This window comes from Pristis pectinata, chromosome 35 (assembly GCF_009764475.1).
Source record: "Pristis pectinata isolate sPriPec2 chromosome 35, sPriPec2.1.pri, whole genome shotgun sequence".
In the NCBI taxonomy this organism is placed as follows: Eukaryota; Metazoa; Chordata; class Chondrichthyes; order Rhinopristiformes; family Pristidae; genus Pristis; species Pristis pectinata.
Genome location: NC_067439.1, coordinates 1,997,701 through 2,007,137, shown reverse-complemented (window position 1 = coordinate 2,007,137; position 9,437 = coordinate 1,997,701). Strand labels below are relative to the sequence as shown.

The 9,437-nt window shown below is 53.3% G+C and overlaps 1 protein-coding gene across 1 annotated transcript; it reads right to left on the bottom strand.

Annotated features, from left to right (window-relative positions):
• Positions 1–5,311: 5,311 nt before the first annotated feature.
• LOC127586277 (homeobox protein six1a-like) lies at positions 5,312–8,050 on the bottom strand. Its single transcript, XM_052044086.1, has 3 exons — positions 7,545–8,050; positions 6,023–6,186; positions 5,312–5,587 (listed from the first exon to the last, which is right to left on the bottom strand). The coding sequence occupies exons 1-3, from the start codon at positions 7,938–7,940 to the stop codon at positions 5,332–5,334; spliced, it is 816 nt and encodes a 271-aa protein (XP_051900046.1). The 5' UTR covers positions 7,941–8,050; the 3' UTR covers positions 5,312–5,331.
• Positions 8,051–9,437: the final 1,387 nt, after the last annotated feature.

The following is a 9,437-nucleotide window of genomic DNA, read 5'->3' as shown; positions in this document are numbered from 1 at the left end:
GATGGTCAACGTTACAGGTTGGCACCCTGCATCAGGACTGAGTGTAGAGGGGGAGATAGCCCATATAAAGACATTGGGGTGGGGGGTGTTGAGGCAGAGGCTGGTTGGGTGATAGGTGGGATTAGGTGAGGTGGGGGATGATGGACAGATGGAGACAGGCAGGGGAGAGGGGAGTTTGGAGACAAGGCTGGTGGGGGGGTAGGTAGTAACAAAAGGGGGGAAAACTGGGCAGATGGAGCCAGGTGGGGAAGGTAGAGACAGAGGCTGTAGGTGATCAATGGAACCAGATAAAGGAGAGATGACGGGCAGGCAGAACCAGCTGTGGCAGGGGATAGGAAGGGTAGGTCAAGGGAGAAGCAGCCCCGGCAGATACGTGTGTGGGTGAAGGGTAGATTGAAATGGAAGAGGTGAACAGAGGGAGAGAGTGTCTGGGTGGACCAGTAAAAGTGGGAAAGAAGGACAGGGTGTGGGTTACCTGAAGTTGGAAAATCCAATGTTCATACCATTGAGTTGTAGCAAGGAGTGGTTTCTGAGAGCAGTTAATGGTCTAACGCCCTTAGAGCAACAGCAATTGCAGCTTCTTTCCTGTGGTAGCTTTGTATTACTGTTAGGAACTTGTCTGAAGGTGTCAGATTTAACTGGGATTGTCAGTGGATTTGGATTTGTATACAGCATTCTTCTGTTTTGGAGCAATGAAGATTCTGGGCACAGCCTTTTGCTTGAAGGTAGGCAGGCCTTCTGCCCACACAGGTCACGTGGGAGTCAGCACATCTGATGTGGGTGATGTTGGCCCGAACCCTGGGGAGATCTCCCCTGTTCTTCAAAGGTGCTGTGGGATCTCTTGCATCCACTGAGGCAGCAGATGGGGCCTTGGTTTAATATCAGAACTGAAGCACTGTCGCTCTGGCATCACTGTGTGGCGCTGGAGGGGCAGCTCTGCGTTTTATATGGCTGATCAGATGGGGGGGTCGGGGGGTGATGCCTTTCACAGGCTGGGCAGATTTGGGGAGCCATTTATAATTACACAATGTTCAGGGATCCTCGACTGGACACTTGGTCGTGCACAGACCTGGTGTGCCCCTGGCCCAGGGTTGGTTCCAATACAATCTTTCTGTGGACCAATCCTCAGCCTTGTGGATGGCAGCCAGTATCCCACTCCAGGCCCTTCACCTGAACTCCTGCTGGGAAGTGCAGATGTGTATGCATTACTCCTGCAGCTGAACACCTGCCACTGTCAGGGCTGTGCTCTGCAGTCGTCTTGGATCTCTTACATCTGGATCAGGACCGTTGTGAAGCCCACATGATAGCTGATATGTCGCAGCTACCATGTGTCACAGAACCCATGAACAGGCAACTTCCATTCCACAATGTGAAGTTTGGGACCTGAATGTCAGGACCTTTGTGGGTGATCCCAACAGCAACGGACCGGATGCCACTCTGCTAAGGAAGTCCAGGAACTTGGACACTTTTTGGCATCACTATCAACAGTGACCAAGACACGGTAGGCATCAGATGGCCAGTTTAAAGAACAAGTTGATGGAACACCTTCCAGAGGGCCACACCTCACAAACAAATGACCCAGCTGCCACCCCAGACAACCAGAGTGGAAGCTGACCTACATCACGTCACAGTGCAGCACTGCCTCAATTTTAGAATTCTCATCATTTTTAGTACTAGGAGAAGGTGCTTGGGAAAATGAAAGGTCTGAAGGTAGTTAAGTCACCTGGACCGGATGGACTACACCCCAGGGTTCTGAAAGAGGTAGCTGAAGAGATTGCGGACACATTAGTAGTGATCTTTCAAAAATCGCTAGAGTCTGGAATGGTTCCGGAGGACCCCACTCTTTAAGGACCCACTCTTTAATGCTGAGGCTTTATAAGGCATTGGTTAGACCACATCTCGAGCATTGTGAGCAGTTTTGGGCCCATATCTAATGAAGGATGTGATGGGATTGGAGAGGATCCAGAGGAGGTTTACAAGAATGATCCCCGGAGTGAAAGGGTTAACATATGAGGAGCTTTTGATGGCTCTGGGCCTGTACTCACTGGAGTTCAGAAGGATGAGGGAGGGGATCTCATCGAAACCTACTGGATATTGAAAGGCCTGGACAGAGTGGACATGGAGAGGATGTTTCCAGTAGTGGGAGAGTCTAGGACCAGAGGGCACAGCCTCAGAATAGAAGGACATCCCTTTAGAACAGGAGATGAGGAGGAATTTCTTTAGCCCGAGGGTGGTGAATCTATGGAATTCATTGCCACAGACGGCTGTGGAGGCCAAGTCACTGGCTGTATTTAAGGCAGAGGTTGATAGGTTCTTGATCAATGAGGGCGTCAAAGGTCACAGGGAGAAGGCAGGAGAATGGGGGTAAGAGGGAAAAATAAATCAGCCATGATCTAATGGCGGAGCAGACACGATGGGCCAAATGGCCTAATTCTGCTCGTGCATCATATGGTCTTATAGTTTTCACATCCCTCTGTGGGCATTTCCCCTCTCCGTAACCTCCTCCCACCCATAACCAGTCACAGAGTGGTTACAGCACAGGGGCCAGCCATTCAGCCCACTGGATTATCTGTGTAAGAGCTACCCAGGCCCATTCCACTGGCCTTGCCCCAAATCATCCAGCTCCCCTCTGAACACTACAATAACCTGCCTCCTGTGTAAGGCATTCCTCACCAAAGCCACACACTGCATAAAGTAATCCTCCTGTTACTGGCATCTTCTGCCAATTGCCTTCATTCTGACCCCCACTCTTGACTCCTCCACCAATGGGACCCATTTCTCCCTGATAGCAATGGTAGAACTCACCACTGCTCAGCAATGGAAGCAAAGTCCCGTCTTCACACAGAGGGCAGCCTTCCTCGTATTACAGTTCAGCAGCAGCAGAAGTGTACACCACGGTCTAACCTCGCAGCCCAACATACCCTCTCTCTACCATTACTATCCAGGTAGGGGACCCTGGTTCACTGGTGTGTGTGAAAGGGCTTGCTGGAGCATACTTAAAACTGAGGTAGGAGCAACACAGTGTGTGTGTTAAACTGTAAAAACCACATGCAATAGACAGCTAAACAATTCCACAATCAACAGATCAGATCAAAGCTGTGTTCCTATTACATAGTCCTGAATGATGGTGGGCAATTAAACGGCTAATAGGAAGAAGAGGCTAGAGGAACATCTCAATTCTTAATGATGGTGGGCCCCAGTGTGTGTGTGCTGAAGACAAGGCTGAAGCATTTGCAACACCGTTCAGCCAGGCGTGTGGGCGGATGCTCACAGATCCCAGTCTCCAGCCAATTTTGTTCACATGATACCAAGCAATGGCTGAGAGCCCTGGATTCAGCAAAGACTTGACAACATCCTGGCAGCAGCACCGAAAGCCTGTGCTCCAGAACTAGCTGTACTTCTAGACAGTCACAACACTGCTTATGAGTAAGGGGTTGCCTATTTAAGGCGGATAAGGCAAAATCGTTCTTCGGAGGACTATAAGTCTTTGGAATCACCTTCCCCAAAAGGCAGTAGAAGCAGAATCCTCGAAGGAGAGATGCCTCTTCAGGCAAGGGAGTGAAAGGTTGTTGTGGGAGGTCAGATCATGAAATGGCTGCAGGGGCTGATGAGTGGCAAGTAATTCACAGCACAAAACTGCCAGGCATTGGCCACCTCCAACAAGGGAGAGTTGAGTCACCTACCCCTGACATTCAATGCCAATAGCATTGCTGAGTCCCCACCATCAATATCCACTGATCACCAAAATCTCAAATGGACCAACCACATGAATATTCTACAAGAGCAGGTCAGAGGCTGTGTGTCCTGAGGCAAGTGCCTCACCCCCGATACCTTTCCCCCATCTACGTCACAAGTCAGGAGTGTGACACCCTCCACTTGCCTGGATGAGTCTGGCTCCAGAACTCTCACGAAGCTGAACACCATCCAGGACAAAGCAGGCTGCTGGACTGGCATCTCGTTCATCGCTGACGTACAGCATCTGCTCTCTGTACCATTTACAACTTGTACTGCAGTTGTTTGCCCAGGCTACTCCAACAGCACCTCCCAACCTCTCTCACCAAGGAGGACGAGGGCGGCAGGTGAACAGAATCCCCACCACCTGCAGGTCCCCCCAATCGTACCCCATCCTGACTGGGAAGCCTATTGCCATCGCTTCACTGTTCCGGAGTCTCAAGTGCTGGAACACCCCACTGTGTGAGCATCTTCTCCAGGACTGAAGTGGTTCGAGACGGCGGCTCACCCCCATCTTCTGAAGGGCAGGGAGAGACGGGCCTTGCCAGCAAAGTCCACATCGATAAATGATGCCTTCTGTTTCTACACTTGGAGATTTTAAATATCATGTTCCCCCACTGCCTCCTCTGTTCCAAGAACAGCCCCAGTTTATCCACATAACTACACATCCTTAGAGACTTTCAGTGAATCTCTGAAACCTGCCCCTCCCTCAGGTGTGGATCTCAGAACCGGGCACAGCCCATCTGTGGTCTCCCTGCAGTGGTACCAACCTCACCCAATCTCTTCTGAATTAAACACATCTACTCTCCCTCCCAACCACTGACCTACGCCTACCCCACCCACCCCACCACCCTCACACCCCACTCCCTAACCCTCCACCCTCACACTTCACTCCTTACCCCACCAACTATCCCTTCACTCTTTCCCACCCCACCCCTTACGCCTCACTCCACAAACACCACAGACCACCTCGGTCTTTGTCACTTTATTTGAAAATACACCTTCAGTCAGGATGTTCCCCACCTTCCCCCCACCCGCCCCGGTTACCACATCTCTACAGTAACTGGATGGTGAGGGTATGCTGACTCCTGACCCGTCCCGGGGCAGCCAGGACACTGCCTTGTCCTGGGAATCTCACGGCAGACGGCCAGCCGACCCCAGTGTGTGAGCTGGGGATCTCTGCTCTGCGGGGATGGACCCATCCCTGCTCCATCTCCCCCTTTGGAGGAGACAAAGATGCTGGAACCTGGAGCAACAAACAATCTGCTGGAGGAAGTCAGCGGGTCGAGCAGCGTCTGTGGAGCGGGAAAGGAACTGTCGACATTTCGGGTTGAAACCCTGCATCAGGACTCATTCCTTTAGCCCCACAGATGCTGCTCGACCCGCTGTTCCTCCAGCAAAGCGTCACTCTCTGTGGGCTGGGTTGGTGAAGGCAAAGTGACACAGAAAGTTTGTGACGGACTTAACTAAAGTTGTAAACTTTTCACATTAAGGACGTTGATTTTCCATTTTGTCTCCCAGTTCTTGTGTTTCTCACTCTCCCCCCCCCCCCCAATTATGTGCCCCTCCCATCACCATCCCAACCCCCACCTACCCCCCTCAGGATCCAAGGTCCACCAGGCTGGAGGTGAGGGGTCCCAGAATGGAGTCCTGCAGGAGGCGGGGGTGCTGGAGGACAGGACTGCCCAGCGGGTGCAGGTCGCCTGGGTACAGGATCCCGGGGGTCCCGGCCCGAGGGTCGGGGCTCAGCTCCGGCGACACCTCCTCTTCGTCCGAGCTGCTCAGGACCAGACTGGCACCGTGCCCCTGCCTGTGGGGCTGCCGGCTCTGGGGGTTGGAATTCTCGCCGTTCTCCCTGTTGAGGAAGGAGCAGCCATCAGGTCAAGCACCAGTGAGGCTCCTGCCGACAATCCGTGGGTCCCACCGGCAGCTCATCATCCACCCCAGCCCTGCCGATCCAGGCGGGACGACGGATGGGAATCCTGGATCACTCCCTACCCCCTTCCCAACTCCTGGATCATTCCCTGTCCACTTCCCAACTCCTCATCATTCCCTGTCCCCCCTCCCAACTCCTGGATCACTCCCGACCCCGTTCCCAACTCCTGGATCACTCCCGTCCCCTGTCCCCCTCCCAACTCCTGGATCACTCCCGTCCCCTGTCCCCCTCCCAACTCCTGGATCACTCTTTGTCTTGCCCCTTCTGTCCGACGACATTGCTGCTCACTCCCTGTCCCTCCGCACTCCCGGGTCACTCCCTGTCCTGCACCCGTTGCCCTGCCCCGGTCCCTACCTGCCCTTGGTCTCTGCAGCTCGGTCCCTCTGCCGTCGGTTCTTGAACCAGTTGCTGACCTGGGTGGTGGTGAGTCCCGTGGCCTCTGCCAGCTCCCTCTTCTCCCGGGGCGAAGGGTACGGGTTGTGTAGATACCAGTCCCGCAAAACGCCCCGGGACTTCTCCTGAACAGCGGCAAAGACAATTAACGTTTCTCTTCAACTCACAGGCATCACCTGAATGTTAATGACGGCTACACATGATTCTTTAATTCATTAAAATGCTGTAATTTTATAGAATTTGATTTACAAATTCACTTTCTAATATATCAGAAACCAAACATCCTTTACCAGAGACAGATCTACAGACCGGGACAGGACAGAGACAGACGGCCAGACGTTCTGGGTGAGACAGAGATGCGAGCGACCGTCACTTCTGTCTGATAGTGTCTGATGCAAGGGGCGGATTTACTGGCGCAGGGAGTGAGGGAGGTGAGAACCAGGCGATTGATGAGAGGCACAGGCACTGAGAGAGACACACAGACGGGCAGAGGGTGACAGACGGGCAGAGGGAGACACATCTACAGGGGAGACTCCGCATCCACGGGGAGCATCTGAGGGACGTGACGGGGAGAGGGGGAGCGGCGTGCGGACACAGACCCAACCATCCCCTTACAGCCTCAGCGTTAACAAGCCCCAAACAGTTACATTAAACGTATAACCTCAGAAGAAACAATATTCCCCCATGCCCAACGTCTTTGCAAATGCCTCTGAAACATATACTTGTTATTTTGAAATCCCCATCCCTCACCTGAGCAACCTCCCGTGGCCTGAAGGTTACCAGGAGTCGATAATGACAATGATTCCACCTCAGATCGGCGCCGTCTCAGGTACCTCCCAACACCCACGGAGCAATTCCCCCCCCCCCCCCCCTCCACACGCACACACATCAATCCCATCTAAACAGACCCCACACCCATTAACCAACGAGAATCCCCAACATTAAACACTCTAATAACCCCACCCCAACTAACACCGAACCGGCTTTGCAAAGGCCGATTACCGACCCTCTCCAATACAGACTCCCAACACCTGACCCCCAAACATTGACCCAACACTTAACACCCCAAACTCCTGACCCCAACACCATCGCCTTTCCAAAACTGACCCCCAAACATTGACCCAGCACCTCACACCCCAAACACCTGAGCCCAAACCAACCCTCCAAAACTGACGCCTAAACATTGACCCAACACTTAACACCCCAAACTCCTGACCCCAACACCATCCCCTCTCCAAAACTGACCAGCCAGCACCCATCTACCCCAAAACACATGGCCCAACACGAATTTTCATGCAAAACTGACCCCGCCTGAACATTGACCCAACCAACTCCCCCACCCAACACCAATCCCCCCCCCCAAAAAAAAAACACGTCACAAAACTGAGCAGCTAAACACTGACCGGCTCCGGTCCCAAAACACAAACCAACTGCAAACACAGTCCACCCGAAGGCGAGCGGCGCTGCGCCGGCGGGACCTCACCTTGAAGCAGTAGCTGGTCTCCTCACCGTCCCAGATGGTGCGGGGCAGGGGGAACTTCCTGCGGACCCTGTATTTGCCCACCGCTCCCAGGGGCCGCCCCCTCAGCTTCTCCGCCTCGGTGTAGTGAGCTTTCAGCCACAGCTGCTGCAGCTTGGGGTGGCTCTGCGCCGAGAAGTGGCAGCTCTCCAAGATCTTGTAGAGTTCGCGGAAGTTGCCCCGGTGGAAGGCGACGGTGGCTTTAGCCTTCAGCACACTCTCGTTCTTCTGGAGGTGGTCGCAGGCCGGCAGCGACCACAGGAACCTGCCCAGCCTCTCAATGCTGCCTCCCTGTTGCAGCACCTCGCACACACAAGCCACCTGCTCCTCCGTGAACCCAAAGGAACTCAACATGGACATGGCGAAGGAGAAGATGCCCCAAGACAAGGAGAAGGTGGAGACAGCCGGCCAACACTCCTGGCTCTGAAACCCTCACCTGAACTCTGTCTCGGTTACAAGACCCAACCTCAGTTGCTATTGGCTGCTGGGCCGGTCAATGCCGGGAGGAAGCGGGATCAAATTTTCTTCAATAATTCACCAGAGAGACTGTGTCAGTAACAGAAACCCGATCCACAGCCCAGCGTCCCCAGGCAGATCCAACTGTTCAACAGAGCCAGTCAGGAGGAGGCAATAACAGCCACCTGCATTCACATAGCAACCCAACAGACAGAAACTGCTCAAAGAGTTTTACAGATGGGTTACCCAGCCATGGGCATTGACCCGGCCACAGGAAGGGGCTTGTGGAGAGGTTGGAGAGTGAGGGAGAGAGGCAGGGAGGGGTAGGGAGGCAATTCTGGACTTCAGGACCGCAGCACAGTTGCCAGGTAGTGGAGTAATTATTGGGGGCTGGAGGGGGTTACAGGGACAGGGAGGGATGTAGGGGCTGGAGGGAGTTACAGAGACAGGGAGGGATGTAGGGGCCGGAGGGGTTACAGGGAGGAGTGCGGAAGGTGGAGGTGGTTAATGGACATAGGGAGGGGTCGTCGGGACTGGAGGGATTAGAATGCACAGATACAAGGTTTAAAACCAAGGCGTTATCAGCCTGGGAAGCAGTCACGGGCACCGGCTTCACTTTACACACCTTCCACACGCAGCAGGGCTTGCCCACACTCCCTGCCTGCAGAACATACAGTGCAGGTGGACCCCACCAGAAGACCTATGACAGCCCAGGGACAAAATGCATCTCTATGTGGGTCAGTGAGGGGGACTCTGACCCAAAAGGTCACTCCTGGGCACGGTTGGGGCAGTACCACACCAGGAGCAGATCCCGTGACACAAACCAAGACAGGAGAACACTGTCAGGTGTCATGGTCCCACAGCCAACATTCAGCACTGATTGACCTCACAGTGTTTTGTGGGATCTTGCTGTGTGCCAGCTGGCAACCAGATTTACTACAGTTGAAACCATCGCTAAAGTTTGAGGAAACTAACTTTTAATAACAAAAGAAAAACAGAAAATGCTAGAAATACTTAGCAGGTCAACCTCCCCTCCATGGACTCTGTCTACACTTCTCGCTGCCTCGGTAAAGCAGCCAACATAATCAAAGTCCCCACCCACCCCGGTCATTCTCTCTTCTCCCCCCTCCCATCGGGCAGAAGATATAAAAGCCTGAAAGCTCGTACCACCAGGCTCAAGGACAGCTTCTATCCCGCTGTTATAAGACTATTGAACGGTCCCCAGTACGATAAGATGGACTCTTGACCTCACAATCTACCTCATTATGACCTTGCACCTTATTGTCTACCTGCACTGCACTTACTCTGTAGCTGTGACACTTTATTCTGCATTCTGTTATTGTTTTCCCTTGTACTACCTCAATGCACTGATGTAATGAAGTGATCTGTATGGATGGCAGG

Excerpts from the sequence above, each read along its gene's own strand:
- LOC127586277 (XM_052044086.1), bottom strand. The coding sequence starts at position 7,940 with ATGTCCATGTTGAGTTCCTTTGGGTTCACGGAGGAGCAGGTGGCTTGT. Across the intron at positions 6,187-7,544 it reads AGACCAGCTACTGCTTCAAG|GAGAAGTCCCGGGGCGTTTT; the intron begins GTGAGGTCCCGC and ends GCCGCTGTTCAG. Across the intron at positions 5,588-6,022 it reads GCTGCAGAGACCAAGGGCAG|GGAGAACGGCGAGAATTCCA; the intron begins GTAGGGACCGGG and ends CTTCCTCAACAG.